The sequence below is a fragment of the Poromitra crassiceps genome, assembly GCF_964638095.1.
Source record: "Poromitra crassiceps genome assembly, chromosome: 1".
Taxonomy (NCBI): domain Eukaryota; kingdom Metazoa; phylum Chordata; class Actinopteri; order Beryciformes; family Melamphaidae; genus Poromitra; species Poromitra crassiceps.
In genome coordinates this window covers 26,373,899-26,391,406 of record NC_139623.1, presented here as the reverse complement: position 1 = coordinate 26,391,406, position 17,508 = coordinate 26,373,899, and the positions used below count along the sequence as shown (strand labels likewise).

The 17,508-nt window shown below is 41.9% G+C and overlaps 2 protein-coding genes across 2 annotated transcripts in view; one reads left to right on the top strand and one right to left on the bottom strand.

Annotated features, from left to right (window-relative positions):
• Positions 1 to 732: 732 nt before the first annotated feature.
• Positions 733 to 7,958, top strand: derl1 (derlin 1). Its single transcript, XM_083640501.1, has 8 exons — positions 733 to 1,024; positions 3,186 to 3,297; positions 3,421 to 3,485; positions 4,949 to 4,975; positions 5,917 to 6,012; positions 6,446 to 6,498; positions 6,616 to 6,726; positions 6,866 to 7,958. The coding sequence occupies exons 1-8, from the start codon at positions 872 to 874 to the stop codon at positions 7,020 to 7,022; spliced, it is 774 nt and encodes a 257-aa protein (XP_083496627.1). The 5' UTR covers positions 733 to 871; the 3' UTR covers positions 7,023 to 7,958.
• Positions 7,959 to 10,658: 2,700 nt separating this feature from the next.
• The window catches only part of zhx2a (zinc fingers and homeoboxes 2a), a 69,611-nt gene continuing 62,761 nt past the window's right edge, over positions 10,659 to 17,508 (bottom strand). Inside the window, exons 12-13 of the mRNA XM_083659313.1 lie at positions 14,163 to 14,282; positions 10,659 to 12,458 (exon numbers count right to left, since the gene is read on the bottom strand). Coding sequence (XP_083515439.1) covers positions 14,165 to 14,282 — 118 coding nt within the window. The 3' untranslated portion in view covers positions 10,659 to 12,458; positions 14,163 to 14,164. The remainder of the gene's footprint in view (positions 12,459 to 14,162; positions 14,283 to 17,508) is intronic.

The window sequence follows — 17,508 nt, the reverse complement described above, 5'->3', positions numbered from 1 at the left end:
CGCCAGATTAGGAGAACAGTTAAGGGGCTAGCTAAATGGTTGCTATAGCCACCTAATCAATCGGCAACCTATCGTGTGGCGGAGTGAACAGCGCGAAATTTGAACGATTAGCGATAATTTATACTTTGTGGTCTGAGAAACCCCAGAAAACACACAGACAAAAGCATCATTCTGTGTTACTCCGAAAACCACAAGCTCTCGTAAAGTTCAACAAGCATGACGTTAATACCTCGGGAAAAAACGGCAGAGAACATTAATTTGTTTTCAAGGCGGTTTAGTCGCATGAAGAGTACGTACGCATTCTACGCAAGTAAATAGAGCTGTGCATTGTGGGAGCTGTAGTTCGAGATTCCTGTACCAGCAAAGCATTCCTCAATGAAGCCACTTTTATTACAGCATGCAGGTCGCCATAATCGTGCAGTTGGTATGGTATGATAACATTTTCAGTAAATTTGCACACTACACAATCATCTACTGATATACGCCCCTTTCTGTTGCTGGCTGCCTCTGGCTGGTTGACGGTGACAGACAGGAAGTAAGCAAAGCAACGCTAAAAATGTCAAGTAAAACGATATCCGGTCCTAGGATTTTCCTTCAAACTAAGAGCATAAGTTCTTCTCTCGGGATATTTTGGTTTCATTATGTAAATATGCCTTCATTTTGAAAATATTTAACCGGAAGTAACTACAATATTCTTGGGAGCTTGATTAGATGAGAGCTTGCTGTTGTGGTTAGCCACGTCATGTGAAGTTAGCAGTAGTGGAGCAGTTCTGAAATATCATCGAGAGGTCACAGTTGTTTGTAAATTAGTTCATTTTTAGAGGGGGACTTCTACTTCACAGCTACCACCCGGCTGCGATCATATGGAAAGATGTCAGATATCGGGGACTGGTTCAAAAGCATCCCCTTCATCACCCGGTATTGGTTTGCTGGGTCGATTGCTGTTCCCTTGATTGGGAAACTGGGGTTGATTAGTCCTATGTACCTTGTACTATGGCCGGAAAATTTCTTCCACAAATTTCAAGTAAGTATCGTTTAGCTGTATACGTTTGTGTCGGTTGTGGTTGTGTTTTTGATAGCTTAGCTTAGCAGGCGGCTAGCAAGGCTCATGCAGGCCTTTGTCGTGTATATTAACAGCCAATCAGCAAGCGAAGAGCAAGAACCAACTAGGTTAGGACTTCCGGATGCTGTCAAAACGCCAAGACAAACGTGTGTTCTTAATTTTAGTAAAACCTAACTAGCACACACACACACACACACACACACACACACACACACACACACACACACACACACACACACACACACACACACACCTGGCATACAGGGTTAGCTAATGGCTACTAAAACCTTGATTAACCTTGATTATGTGAATGTTCTGTTGTTCATTGGAAAGTGTGTTGTCACATGAAGTCACACCAAGGTGTGACTTTGCACTTGAAATCAAACTTTGATTGATTGATTGATTGATTGATTGAAAACTGTACCCAACCATTCTCTCTCTAATGCTAAATGAAACAGAGCTTTCCCTGTACTATTTCCAACCTGCCAGCCAGTAAGCTGTCGTGACAGCTACGGCTGGCCTGCCTGATATCTGAGAGAAACACAGGCAGTGCTCAATTTGATATGATTACACATCATGTTATAACTGTATTTACTACTGGGAGTTGTTACATTTTGCATGAATACGTTATTTATCTGGTTGTAATTCATACTCATCATTCTAGATCTAGAGGGACTGTAGTAGTATGTACTATATGTTATCATTCCTATGCAACCTATATTGTACCGATGGGGCCGTAACCCTAGGCTCGCTCGCTGCGGGGGCTGGCCGCACGCAGCTCAGCCGCTGCGTGGCCTCGCATGCAGCTCGGCTGCTGCGTGGCTAGCCTAGGTAAACCCAGCCCCCACGTGACCTGCTCTCTCAGTTCCCAGTCACTATACACTACACATAGTGACTGAGAACAGGTCTGAGAGCAGGTCACGTGGGGGATGGGTTTACCCAGGCTACTGCGTGGCTGCCTGTTCTATTGGCATCAATTTCCAACTTCACATCACTGATGACATCACTATGCCTATGACATCACTGATGATGTTACAATGCCTAACATCAGTGCCTATGACATAATTAGTGATGTCATAAGATGTTGGTCAATAATGATGTCACTGATGATGATGTCACTGATGATGTCATATACATTGTAACATCATCAGTGGGACAAAAATGTAAACAGATATTGCCCAATGAAACAGATATTGCTCCCTTTTATACAAGGATTTATGGTGAAATAAAGCCATTCATTATTTTAGTGTGAACCTCTTGAATCTCCATCAGAGACCCTTGAGGTGAACTCCATTTCTGAGAACTTTTGATTCAGAATATCTGTCACTGCCTTCTCTCCCTCTCTCTGAATGAAAAGGAGCTCATATCATGTTTATGTTCCAGCAGTATCTGTATCTGTCCTGCTGTCACAGACCTGAGAAACAGACCTTTTCAAACCAGCTATGGGTCTCAGCTCACTTTCAGTTCAGTCCATTCAAGAAATGACACTTTTTTCCAAGATGCAAATACTGAAAAACTATAACACAGGTGCAACCAAAACATTAATGAGGGTTTGCAACTTCCAATCCATTTAGGTGTTCCAGTGCTGGGACCCTCAATGTTTTGGTTGCACTTGTGTTTAGTTTACCCTGCCTTTTAGACACAACATGGCTGCTGTGAAAAAGGCCCATTGAGCAATTGCGTATGAGTAGCTGTTTTCATTTTGATTGGATTGAATGTGAATAGATAATAATGAACTATTATGTTGTATAGTTTAGTGTATGTGTGTGGAGTAGTGTATATGTAGCCTAGTCTAGGCATACTACACTACACTGTCAAGCTCCTATGTCTTTCTCTGTGTTGTTTTACATCTGATGACTAATGAAACATACTAGAGATCTTTATATGCACTGTGCATTTCTGTTTGCATATGATTTAATATCTGAAGACCAGTGATGTCCACTCTGTGCCTTCCAGTGGACTCATATTATTTAGTTTGACCATTGACTATATATGATGCTTTGTGGATACATTATTCATGTTTGTTTCAGATCTGGAGGCCAGTGGCGCACCACCTTGTATTCTTCAGTCAGCCATCATACATTACATAATGTGCCACAAATGTCTCTTGTGTTTGTTTCAGCTCTGGAGACCAGTGACTTCCACCCTGTATTTCCCAGTCGGCCCTGGCACTGGCTTTCTGTACCTGGTCAACCTGTATTTCCTCTATCAGTACTCCTCTAGGCTAGAGACAGGTGAGACTACGGTCAGCTCTGACCTCTGTGCTTTACTGACCTCTGTGCTTTACACTCATACACTCGCATACATTGGAGACTTTTCCTAGTTTTTTCTCACGCTTGCTTCATTTTGTTTTCCAGGGGCGTTTGATGGCAGACCAGCAGACTATGTCTTCATGCTCCTCTTCAACTGGCTCTGTATTGTTGTATCCTCCTCAACCCTACACCCTTATTATCATTGCCAGTCTACATCTCATTGCCAGTCTACATCTCTGTTAAAGTGTCAAACTCTTTAAACCAGGGGTTCTCAAAGTTTGCTTACTGAGGGCCAATTAAGGGACCCAACATTGGATTGAGGCCCACCCAAGAAAAAAAAGAGAACACAAATAATTCCAAAACAAATATTTTTCTTTTAATAGCCTATTCTAGACTAAAAGTCATCCCAACTGTGCAAAATGTATTTTGGTTTCTGGAGGAGAGAAAAAAAATCCCATTTGTCCATTTGTCACCAACCTGCCAACATTAGGCTGTGAAAAAGAGGACCCTTTTGAAAATGTTTCTTTCCCTCGCCAACATTTTCCTCAACTTTGAAACATTATTTAGCCCCCTTCAAGCTAGCATGACATGGTTGGTACCAATGGAAGCCTTTGGTCTTCTAGTTTCATATGATACCATTATCTTCTTCAGTCTGGCTAGCTACAGCCTCTGAAAGACAGTAAACCTAGAATCGGACCAAATACCATCATGTCACCTAACTCATGGCGGGCCACCAGAAACACTCCCGAGTCCCGAGGGCTGCAATTGGCCCGCGGACCGCACTTTGAGAACCCCTGCTTTAAACCTTCAGTTTAAGATCATTTAGGGGATAGATCATCTCTTAATCATTCAAGTTTACAACTCTGTTAGCTTCTCATCCGCTCTACATTTTACTCTCCACCTCTGTTCTCTTTACCCCTCTATACCCTCTCCCTCCCTCCCTCTCTCTCTCTGCAGCAGTGTGCCATGTCAGGGTGGCATTATGCCAGTGGCATTCTACCCCTGCAGAGCAGAGCAACCTAATATAGGTCACATATAACAGCAGCAGTGCAGGCCAGCCCACATCTGAACACTCACTCTCTTCTGGTTGTCATTGAGTTCACTTCTGATCATAAACTCATCTGGGTTTTCAGATCAATTGGATTGCAGATAAACTTGGAAGTGTCTTTTATTCTTTCAAGATATATTTGTGAAAACCCTATAGACTTTCCACCTAAATTGGACTACAGTATATCCTTGTGTTAATTTTTCTTTCTTTCAGTTCAGTTTTTCTCTCAGTTTGCAAATTGAATCCCACACACAGGTGACTAGGCAGTTTTTGTTACCCGAGGCAAGTCGTTGAGAACATATACTCGTATTCGCAGCCGCAGCCTCGGGGAGCAGTCGCACGGTTACACACATGCACACTCGCACTCTTTGATCTTCCAAGGTTAAATGCTTTGCTCAAGGGAACTTTGATGGTGGGGAGAAGGCAGAGGGGCAGTTCACTCCCACTCCCCCCTCAGGTTTTCACACCCTGTGTGTGTGGGGTTTTGAACTGGCGACCTTCCAGTCACCATCCTCTCTAATTTTCGGGCTCTAGCTGTGATTGTATTGAGCCATGATGTTGTTGTCCTTGACTCTGTCGCTGTAGATAACTGGACTCATGATGGACATGCAGGTGAGAATCCTCCTCTTTCTGTTTTCTCTACACTAGCGGAATACCTGCCCCCGTGTGACTGGCCATTTAGTCAGGCCTCACTCACGGCATGCAGCCTCTCCTCTCTCTCCCCAGAGGGTTTTCATAGTCCACTTCACTGGCTGATTGCAATTCTGCTCACCTGTGTGCTGCTCCGGAGTTCACTGGCTGATTCAAACTCCGCTCTCACCTGTGTGCTGCTCCACTCTGGAGCTCTCCATGGTGTTGAACCTATGTTGAGGCATTTCGGCCATTCTTGCCCATTTAGTCGGCCCTAATTACCTAATTCCAAAATCCGTCTCCGGTAGGTCACCCGCAGGGGTACTCTTTATACTTCCTGAATGATTCAGTGCGATCACATGTAAAATGGCATAGCTGTGGCCGAACACAATTCTTATTATAGGATCCATACAGCAGTGGAAGGCCGCCATAGTATCAACATTACCAACACTGGCACATTCCCAGTTTCCCCATGCAAACAAAGCATAGGACAAAGGGTTCCAATTAACACTTTAGTTACGCATTCAAAAAGGAATAACTTTGACTGCAGGATGCACAAGATCACAGTCTGCACTTGCGTTGTTGTTAAGGTGTGTTATTTTTAATTGATTCATATCGTTGTTTGTTAAGGTGTGTTGTTTTTTATTGATTCATATTGTTATTGTTTGTTAAGGTGTGTTATTTTTATTGATTCATATTGTTATTGTTTGTTAAGGTGTGTTATTTTTTATTGATTCATATTGTTATTGTTTGTTAAGGTGTGTTATTTTTATTGATTCATATTGTTATTGTTTGTTAAGGTGTGTTATTTTTTATTGATTCATATTATTGTTTGTTAAGGTGTTATTTTTTTATTGATTCATATTTTTATTGTTTGTTAAGGTGTGTTCTTTTTTATTGATTCATATTGTTATTGTTTCCAGTTGCTGATGATCCCGTTGATCATGTCAGTTCTGTATGTCTGGGCTCAACTCAACAGAGAGACGATTGTGTCCTTCTGGTTCGGAACACGATTTAAGGTACCAGATATTTTACCTCTTAACACTCGTGTTATTACTCATAGTACAACATTTCTATCGGGTATGCAACAATATTCAAGGTACCCAATATTTCACCATTAGCACAGATCTTAGTACACATAGGTAATACAATATATTTATCTGGTATGGAATATGATTCCTGGTACTTACCATAAGTGTCATTCTACATAAAAAATGAATAATCAAAGAAATTTTCCCTACAGCGATCATTAAAGTTAGTATTACTATTTATTAACAAGACTGAATGTGTGTGATCTAAGATGAGAACTCCTGTTTTTAGGAGTGATCCTTATCCCGTATCACCATGCTATATTACTTTCACTTTGTGAATCTTATTGTTATGATTCATTCATCATGAAGATAATTATCATAATCCTAATAATCATGATCTTATTCTTTGTATGTTTCCTAGGCGTGTTATCTGCCCTGGGTTATTCTGGGCTTCAACTACATCATCGGAGGCTCGTAAGTAACTCCTTCCTCTGAAATTCAATGAGTGGAAGTTGGATTGCATAATGTTCTCTCTGTGAGCTTCAATGAGCCAGTCTAACAGTCAGTCTTGTCCACTGTGTTGTTGTCCAGTGTGGTGAACGAACTGATCGGGAACCTGGTGGGTCACCTCTACTTCTTCCTGATGTTCAAATACCCCATGGATTTGGGAGGACGCTCCTTCCTCTCCACACCAGAGTTCCTGTAAGTGTGTGTGAGGGTGAAATTTGAGGGTGAAACTGGGTGAAACAACACATTTTCTTTTAATACTGTAGTGATTTTTTTTTTTTTCTTGCTTTCAGCAATGCCATTTAATACCGCCCCTCTCCTTTCTCCTCTCCAGGTATCGGTTCCTCCCCAACAGGAGGGGAGGGGTGTCAGGCTTCGGAGTCCCTCCCACCAGGAGAGCACCTCCCCCGGAGCAGGCGGGTGGAGGTGGGGGAGGTGGAGGAGGAGGGCGTCACAACTGGGGCCAGGGCTTCCGTCTGGGGGACGACTGAACAGAGAGGAGCAGGGTTCTCCCTCCTCCCCCCTTGTCCCCACCACAAAGGGGCGGGCAATTGATGTTTCATGTTAAAATGCTTGCTTCTTCACATTCTCCCTTGTTCTTGTTTGAGGAATATGCCCAATTGTACCATATGGTCCCTCCATGTCAAGGTGTGTTACATGTCAGGGACTGTGCAGCCAGGGGTCATGCACTTGTACCAGCAGGGATGTGATCAACAAACAGTTGTAATATCTGTTGTGTGTTGAGAAAAAAGACTGAAATCCTGAAGAGAAAACATGAAACCTGCATCCAGGTGTCTTCGTACAGGAAGCAAAAGGAGGGAATTTGAAGAAGCATTGCATTTTAACCGAGACAGCAGCAGCGCACGCCTGGACTCAGACTCTGGCTATAGGCTCTACTCACCAAGTAGAGTCAGCTTCTACTACTACTACTGCGGATGTGTCCATGTAAGGCAGACATGAGCAAATGAGAAGAAACAGATTTTATATGAATATCAAGCTTCCCCCTTCCTCTGTCCCGACCCCCCCCCCCCCCACACACACACACACACACCCTGCCAATGGACTGTCAAGACGAGCGATGTTGCAGCCGCAGACCAAGCACATTGTTGATTTTGTTGGTTCTTGTGTTCTTGTGTTCTTGTTCTTTCTCTTCCTCTCCTCTCTTTCTCTGTGTGATGCCATATCAGGTTACATTGTAATTACCAGCTTGCTGGGAATGTGCTGGTGAAACAGCCCACCAGCTCTCAGCAGAACATAGATGAGGCTATTTAGAGAGCATTGTTTCTAGGTCTGGATTTACCCGGGCACAAAAAGAGCTGTCTCTTAATCATTTGTGCCACAGACCCTGATGATCTTAGTCTTGTCATGATCTGATCCTAACCAGTTAGGTGGAAATTTTGCTGTTCATTTGTAAATATATCCGTTTCTTTAAAGAATGAGGGAGTCTTGTCTTATTATCTCTGTTTCCTTAATACTACACCAAGGCATCTAAAGAAGCAGTGGTTCTCAACCTTATTAATCGCCACAATGCCAGTTAGACGCAGAATAATAAGACACTCTAGTTATTCCTGTTTGGAAATATGAATAATATAATAGTGTGATTATAATCAAATGTATGGCCAAATAGTAAAGTGCACTATCTTCGAATGGCAGAAACTGATTTCATTATACCTTAATGGAGTTCATTTAATTTGTTTGACACCAATTTTCTTAATTTTGAACCAATCAACGTATAGGAAGCTCACCCGATCACACACCAGCATGTCCTGGCACACTGGTTGATAATCACTGACAAAACATTAAAAACATTTTTGCAACATAACTACTCTCCACGGTGTATCTGCAGCTCAAAACTACTCTCCACGGTGTATCTGCAGCTCAAAACTACTCTCCACGGTGTATCTGCCGCTCAAAACTACTCTCCAGTGTATCTACAGCTCAAAACTACTCTCCACGGTGTATCTGCAGCCCAAAACTACTCTCCAGTGTATCTACAGCTCAAAACTACTCTCCACGGTGTATCTGCCGCTCAAAACTACTCTCCAGTGTATCTGCAGCTCAAAACTACTCTCCACAGTGTATCTACAGCTCAAAACTACTCTCCACTGTGTATCTGCCGCTCAAAACTACTCTCCAGTGTATCTGCAGCTCAAAACTACTCTCCACAGTGTATCTACAGCTCAAAACTACTCTCCACGGTGTATCTGCCGCTCAAAACTACTCTCCAGTGTATCTGCAGCTCAAAACTACTCTCCAGTGTATCTACAGCTCAAAACTACTCTCCATGGTGTATCTGCCGCTCAAAACTACTCTCCAGTGTATCTGCAGCTCAAAACTACTCTCCACAGTGTATCTACAGCTCAAAACTACTCTCCACGGTGTATCTGCCGCTCAAAACTACTCCAGTGTATCTGCAGCTCAAAACTACTCTCCACAGTGTATCTACAGCTCAAAACTACTCTCCACGGTGTATCTGCCGCTCAAAACTACTCTCCAGTGTATCTGCAGCTCAAAACTACTCTCCACAGTGTATCTACAGCTCAAAACTACTCTCCACGGTGTATCTGCAGCTCAAAACTACTCTCCACGGTGTAGCTACAGCTCAAAACTACTCTCCAGTGTATCTGCAGCTCAAAACTACTCTCCACAGTGTATCTACAGCTCAAAACTACTCTCCACGGTGTATCTGCAGCTCAAAACTACTCTCCACGGTGTAGCTACAGCTCAAAACTACTCTCCAGTGTATCTACAGCTCAAAACTACTCTCCACAGTGTATCTACAGCTCAAAACTACTCTCCACGGTGTATCTGCCGCTCAAAACTACTCTCCACGGTGTAGCTACAGCTCAAAACTACTCTCCAGTGTATCTACAGCTCAAAACTACTCTCCACAGTGTATCTACAGCTCAAAACTACTCTCCACGGTGTATCTGCCGCTCAAAACTACTCTCCAGTGTATCTGCAGCTCAAAACTACTCTCCACGGTGTATCTGCAGCTCAAAACTACTCTCCAGTGTATCTACAGCTCAAAACTACTCTCCACAGTGTATCTGCAGCTCAAAACTACTCTCCACGGTGTATCTGCAGCTCAAAACTACTCTCCAGTGTATCTACAGCTCAAAACTACTCTCCACGGTGTATCTGCAGCTCAAAACTACTTTCCACGGTGTATCTGCAGCTCAAAACTACTATCCACGGTGTAGCTCATTGGGCTTGTGATGTACATGTCTTCTGATGACACTACTGACTGTAATCCTCAGTTTTGATGTCAAAAATGTAAAATATACACATCAAAATAATATAATTTATATGTTGTGTGATCAGAAACAAGTCGAGCTGAAGTTGTGTTTATCAATAACCTGCTCTAATCAGCAGTGCCGTACAGAAGGCTGCTAGGAAATCAGTGTTGAGTGTCACACAACGCAGCCAGCTCAATGACTAAAAAGCTACATTTACACAGGAACAGGAAAAACTTTTTGGCCTCTTACTGGACAAAGAAAGTCTGTTTCAATAGTTAATGTAATCTCGTGATGGGACTTCTGGCCTTCATTGGTGTCAGAGGCCTGAACAGGTTCTGTCTGTCAAATAACCCAGAATAACAGCACATACCACATTCCTGCACTAATGGAGCCAGGCTTAAAGTATGCGTTACAGTCCATAAGACTTTCTTGTAGCCCAAACCGCATGCATTTTCATTTGGAATAAAGCAATTCTAGCAAGTTATGGCATTGTGGGTCAAAATCAATACCTATTAGGTTGGCTGAGACATTTTGAAATGGAAATATTTGAGATGAATTTGGTTTAACTGAATACTTCAAATGGTCTCAAAAGTGCTTCTTGTGTCATTCAGCAAAGCTTGCATGGAGAATGGTACAAAGTTCCTGGTAAGTGACCTGACAGGTTTCTCTGCACTCTTAAACTTAAGGTGGTTTCTCTCCCTCGGTGAGGTCTAGTCAGGCTGGTTGTAGCTTACTCTCTGTCCTGGCCCTCTGTTTTACTTGTTTTGTACAACAGTATTTTGTACTGGAGTAAACGAGCAAATGAAGCCAGTGTCCCTGTGCTTCTTCCTGCAAATCCAGGTTGACATTACATCGATGGCACATGAGCAAGAAGAGCTTATCTGTTGGTTGTGTATTTATTGAGTTACAGCAGACTTGATGTAAAAAATGAAAAAGCAGTATTCCACACTAGCCAACCAAAAGTACAGTATCCCAGATACTTGTTTGAACATGAAACTAAAGCAGCAGCAGAAATAGACATTCAGCCAGCATAGTCATTCAACCGCTGTTCAAACCAGGGTTATCGCCAATTCAAAGTCTCAGTTTCCCTTCAAAATTAAACTTTTTATAGAGAGAAATAAGAATCATAAAATTCAGTCCCACTGCACTGCAACATTTTTCATCAAATCGCTGGTTTCCCAGACATACCGTTAGGACCAAAAACACAAAAATCCCGTAAAGAAATCACCGGTAGTGAATTTTCCAATTTTTTTTTTTAACACATGCAATCAATGCATCACAAATTTGTTCTTTGACAGCTGTAATCATCACTATTACAACAGATTAAAACCAAAACTGGTTTTGCGGTGTTTCAGAAAATCAGCGACAAAAATCATGTTTGGTCACGGTAAAGATGATAAAACCTCTGACTGATAAATTTACAATTTTGAACTGATTGTACAGAAATGAATTGACCCCAACCCTGCTTTGAATGGAAGGACCCATCTAAAGCCAGAAAGCCTAGAGAGAAGACACAGGGTGTGTTCACAGATCACAGCTGAGTAAAACGGACATTTGAAATGGTTCAAAACAAAAAAGGGAGCTTCAACCATTTCATCATGCATTGATACATTTTCACCAAAAGTGCTTGGCAAGTTCAGCAAAGAATATTTCAAGTTTTCAAAGAATTGATCAAGCGAACTTACCACCAATATGTACTTTACCCAGTTCTGAGGCAGTAGAGTGAGATGCTTACACACTATTGCAGACAAGAAATGTCCGATAACAGAGCTGAAAAGGCAGTATGGTGTGATGGAACAGACACTCCACTCTCTTCTCTATGTAATGCATCATTTCTATATCTGGAGAGACAATAACAAAATCTGCAACATTGAATGCTCTTGAACATGCTCCCGGTACTGATGCAAGAAAGCACCAGCTGATTATAAAGATAGTAAAAGTTAACATGTAGTCTGCCCATGTGCCAGTCTGTCCGTTTGTCTGTCTGTGTTGGCTTCATCTTTTCAGCAGTAAGGCTGTGGCTGGGTTCAGCTCCTCTGCCACTTCTGAGCGTCTCCTTCCTTCACCGGCAAAACTCAGCGAGGGGGATGCTGCGAGAGGCAAGTCTCCTAACAGTGTGAACTCTTTCCACTAAGATGGAAATGAGGTGACATACCATGAGAATATCTATTACTACCATGGGGGTATAAGTGCCATCAAAGCCTACTCTTAATGAGTAGCACGCAGTTTGATTTTCCAAAATATGACTGACTAACTGATACACTTTGTTCTCAAAATGGGGGGGGGGGGGGGGGGGTTGAGAAAAAACATTCCAGGTTTTGGGGCACCAGTCAAAGACTTTTTTTTTTTTTTTTTATAAATGTAACAAAACCTGACCTCTCAGCAAAACTGTACAAAGCTCTCTCTTCATAATGTTTTTGCGCAATACAGAAAAATATTTACAAGGGCCGTTTAAAGTAAAAAAAAAAAAAGGTGTAGTAGTACTGTAGTAGTAAGAACAATGCATCAAGTCCAGCTTTGGCACTCTTCTGTCGGTATCTGCACCACACATCAGTGCTCAGCTGTGGAACTTCAAAGTCCACGGCGCTTTGTGATGACATCACAGGCAGACAATCATTGGTTCCAGATTTGGCCATCTTGAGTCATCTCAAAATGGTCTGCGACTCAGCAGTCAATGATTCTCTCTATCTGAAACAGAGTGAAATAACAAAAACACAGCTTTAAAATAACTCTTTGGACTGAGCAGCTACTTTTCACTAGTCAAAACACCCCCGATACGAAAAGAGTACATGCATGCATTTAAACATTTTATGAATAATGAGGTTGACCGAGGATGTGTTTAGTTTGACTAACCACTTTAGCTTACCCAAGGTTACTTGTCTCAACAACAAAAGACTTTGAGAAGCTGTGAGAAATCAGTGTTGCCAAAACATTATAGCTTGCCATTTCTCATGAATTCATGTTAGTCACTGACAACTTCAGAAATCCTTCTCTGCTCAGGTGTGACGCATACAAAGTGGAATCAAAAATGTATTTGCTTCAAAAATTTGCTCCAAGAATGCAATTAGTAATTAAATGATCTGATCCTAACCACAAGAGCCATCAGTAACTTGCATGTGCACCGTGTGTGTGTGTGTGTGTGTGTGTGTGTGATGATCAGGTTGTGCAAATATCATCCTGCCAGCCGAGCATGTCATCTTTTTAAAAGGACCAATCAGAGTTAATTGCAGGCTAATGCCTTCCTGGGTAGCTGAAGGCTGCAGCTGTGTCCTCTTCTAAAGCCACCTATTTCTGAAGAAAATGGTGAAAACGACATACCCAAACTAAAATGCTTACTGTGGCTGAACCGCTAGGGTTACAGACAACTGACCCTGAGTAACACCAGCTCAAACACAGTGGTTGATTCTCGCCTAGAATAAAAAACAGTTACCTGTGGTTGTTGTATTTATGGCTAGAAACCCAATGGAGACATAGCCACAGGCCTTACCACATCCCAACTCAAAGAAGATGAAAAAATACCAAAACATGAGTATTTGGCAGTGGTTTTTGTAGGGAGATACCTAGACGGATTTCCAAAAAGCCATTTGAAAAAGCCAAATAATCTGAAATGTTGTCTTTGTACAAAGACAGCTATAACTTCTGCTGTGTTGATCTGATCTGAAAAAGGAAGACATGGTTCGATGCGCAAGATTCAGCGGGTTATGGTTGTAGCATGAACAGCATTGTTCAGAATTAACTACCTAATTAATAACATAAATGACAGATGAACAGCAAAAAATCAGAAACGTAACGCTGGGGTTACGGTGCCATGCAAGAGGTTTTAAAAGGGACAGTTCACCATTTCCAAAAGTAAGCCAAGCAAGCCATGCTTCAACATAGGAGTGTCTAAATGATCTGAGTAACATCTACTTTGACCCTAAATCATCAAAAGCTGGTGTACACTGTACAGTGTACAGTATTCTGACAAAGAGCTGTGATTGTAGCCAAAGTCGGAAGTAGAATTTTTAGAGGCAAGCAGTGACTCTTAGCAGGTTACTGTTACACCAAATATACAAAATATTAGCATCATCTTCCTCATGTTGAGATGCAGCCCCTTTTGCACAATCCACATCTCTATTGTCTCAAAGCTTAAAAATCCTTCTCTAGCTTCTCTTCATCTCATCTCCTCCTTTGATACCGGTATCTAATAAGGGGAATCAATAGGGGATATTGATTTCACCTCATCATTGTGCTTCATGAAAACAGTAAATGTCACTAATATTTTGGGCATTCAGCATATATATCAGCCTCTCATGGCAAGTCTCGGGTTCTCTACCCTTCACTCTCCTTTTTTCAGATTATTTATTTAAATAGCTGCTGTATCTAAAGTGATATTTCACTAATTTAACCTACCATCAACCAGTGACCCTTCCAGGATGCTCCAAGGCCAGAACGTCAGTGTCTGACGTCAGCTTCTGTCTCTCCACTCCTCCGTCACTCTCCTCCCCCACTGCCACAGTCACCTTCACCCACCTGACAAGGACACAGCTAGTTTATCAATAAAACACTTACAAACTCTTTCTGCGAACGGGAAAACAAAATCATTGAGGGGATTTTTGTTTGCACTTTGAGTGGCTCTATGAGAGATGCCATGTGCACCATGCTTAACAATCTAGCTGATGTTCTTATGAAGCTGCTTACAATAAGTGCAAAGAATAGAATAAATCAATATCCACTAATTACCATGGGTGCAACAACATGTAGTACACGGACTGGTAGAACATTAAAGAACAAGACATAATTTGAGTTAAATTCCTCACAGAGCCATTTGGACATTTTCCTCTCATTTGCACAATTCACAATGCCTGTTATTCACCTTACAGCCTGTCTATGGCTACATAAGGTGAATAACAGTTTAGTTTGCTGTCTCACTGAAAATGCAAATATTGGGACATTAAGCTGGTTGTTACATGAATATCACATTATAATATAGAGTCGCACACTCAAACATTCTCCTCTGCTGTGTTTAATACCTACACGTTTCAGCAGAATATGCCTTTTTCAAGGCATATATTAAACAAGGCGTTTCAGCAGAATATGCCTTTTTCAGGGTGTATCAATCAATCTTTATTTCATAGACACAAGGTCCATTAAAAACACACAATACATACAAGGAACACACATTACAAAAGGCTGGCATACCAGTGTTTCCATAAGGCTGACTGGTATCGTGTGTCACTGGACTTGGGGTCCACCAGTAGCATCACCACAGAGTTCTTGGAAACATTCAAGCGGCATATAAATTTGTACATAATGTTTCTTAATAGGGCCTGAAAAGTGCTTACCCGAGATCTACAGAACAAATCACTAGGACTGCACCACCTAGGTTCCCTAAGCAATATTCTCATGCAGTCATTGTAGGCAACCTGCAATTTATACATGGTTGCCTTCTTGAACCTCACCCACAAGGGGGCAGTGTAGAGGGGAGTGCAATATGTCCTAAAGAGATTAATCTTCACATCATTGGAGCAACAAAGGAATTTCTTTCTCAACATGTTGGCTTGGGCATATAATGTGCGGCGCTGCCTTAGCATGTCATCATCATCATTCATTTGCTCTGTAATGAAGTGACCCAGGTACTTATATTTACCACACACAGACATTTCTTGTCCTGCCAAGTAAAATGAAGGGAAGCAGAGATCCTTATCATTCCTTGTTCTACAGGTCATGATTACACTCTTTTGGGCATTGTATTTGACATCATAGTTAATACCATATTCAGTACACACATTAAGAAGTTCTTGAAACCCAGCACTACTAGGAGACATGATCACCAAATCATCGGCATACATGAGATGATTAACCCGGGTGTTACCAACCATACAGCCTGTTTGACAGCTATTATTAAGCAGAACAGACAGGTCATTCATATATACGTTGAAGAGTGCAGGTGAAAGAATCCCTCCCTGGCGAACGCCATTGCCTACACCAAAGGGGGCAGAGACCTTGCTAGCCCATTTAACGTGCATGCTCTGGTTGGCATACCAGTATGACAAAATACGTATAATGCCACCAGGTACCCCTCTTTCCTTTAGTTTCATAAACAGCTTATGGTGGTTGACTCGGTCAAAGGCCTTAGAGGCATCTATAAAGCCAACTATGACAGATGAGCCTTTTCTTTTATATTGGTCAACTACTTCCTTTAAGGAATATATACATAAATCAGTACCATGCTTGGCCTTGAAACCAAACTGGTTATCCGTGGTACCAAGATAAGAACATAATCGATCTAAAATAACTCTTTCCAGGACTTTAGATAAAACACTAGCTAGTGCAATATGCCTGTAGTTGTCTAGGCTGCCCACCTTCCTAGCTTTATCTTTGATGACAGGCACCAGAGTGACCGACAGCAAAGAGTCAGGCAGCAGCCCATGAGACATGAGGCCAGTAAAACAAATTGACAGTAAAATAGCAACCTTGGGACTTGCTAGCTTAAAATGCTCTGCAGTAATCTGATCAGAGCCACTGGCTTTGTCATCAGCTAATTGGGCTATTGCTTGATAGACCTCATTAGCTGTAAAACCCACTGACTCATTATCACAATTGTCAACATTATAAGGGTCACTTTTCACACAGTTGAAGAGGGCAGAATAATGCTGCCTCCACAGCTCAACAATGTTGTCTGCTCCCGAGACCCCCTCTATGCTACAAGGAAGCAGTGTACTACCTCTGTTCAGAGCCCTCACCTCTTTCCAGAAACCTGTTACATCCTTTTGAAGTAGTTTATCAGCCAGGGAGTCTGCTCTCATGGCCTCCTCATGTTTGCCTATGTAGCGGACAGCATATTTATATCTGGAATGAGCGAGCTTCTTATGGTCCAGGACAGGTCCCTGTCTGGGCCTACCTGCTAGGACCCACTCCCTGAAGGCCTTCTTAGCTTCAGCATGTTGAGCAGCCACATGCTTATTCCACCCCGGCTTAATACTGAACTTCCCCTTAGAGTGAGTAAAGTAGGGTCTACTAGCATCATACACAACTCTTACAATAGAATCATACATTATACACAGGTCTGAACGATGAGAAGTATTATTACAATTCATGTCATGGCACAATATTGCTTCATAGGGGATGTGAACATCACTCAGCAGAATGTCAGTCCTGCCACAGTATGACAAAACATCCTCACTAGAGAGTTTAGACCAATCTATTTTAGAATAACAGTCAGTATTAATCTCACTGGTCATCTCAGGAAGGCAATCGACATCAAGAGAGAACACAAGAGGGATATGATCAGACATAGATGATCCATACAGAATCTCCATAGATCTCAGAATACCATGGGCATCAGCAGTGCTAATGCAATGGTCAAGCCATGACGTTGTGTGCCAAGCCTCACTTATATAAGAAAAGCTATCTGCTGGTAAAAACCTTTGACTGGAAAGTATGAGGTTGTTTTCATCACAGAACTCAATCATATGGCTAGCAAACAATGAACGTCTGTCTGTAATGTCAGCATTCATGTCACCAACCACAAACACACTAGTAGAGGGATTATCAGCAATGAAGGAGCTAATAAAAGCTAGTCTATTTAAATATTCATCTTCATTCTGTTGTGACTCAAAAGGCGTATAGACATTCAGTATAGCAAATTCTTTATAGTTTATAGTTCGTCTTAAATTGCACAGCAATACACCAGTCAACATCAAGTCTGACGACTTTAATCACAGAGTCCATCCTCTTATGCCACAGGATGGCCATG

Coding starts and splice junctions, on each gene's coding strand:
- derl1 (XM_083640501.1), top strand. CDS start 872: ATGTCAGATATCGGGGACTGGTTCAAAAGCATCCCCTTCATCACCCGG. Junction 1,025..3,185: donor ATTTCTTCCACAAATTTCAA/GTAAGTATCGTT, acceptor TGTTTGTTTCAG/CTCTGGAGACCAGTGACTTC. Junction 6,013..6,445: donor GGTTCGGAACACGATTTAAG/GTACCAGATATT, acceptor TATGTTTCCTAG/GCGTGTTATCTGCCCTGGGT.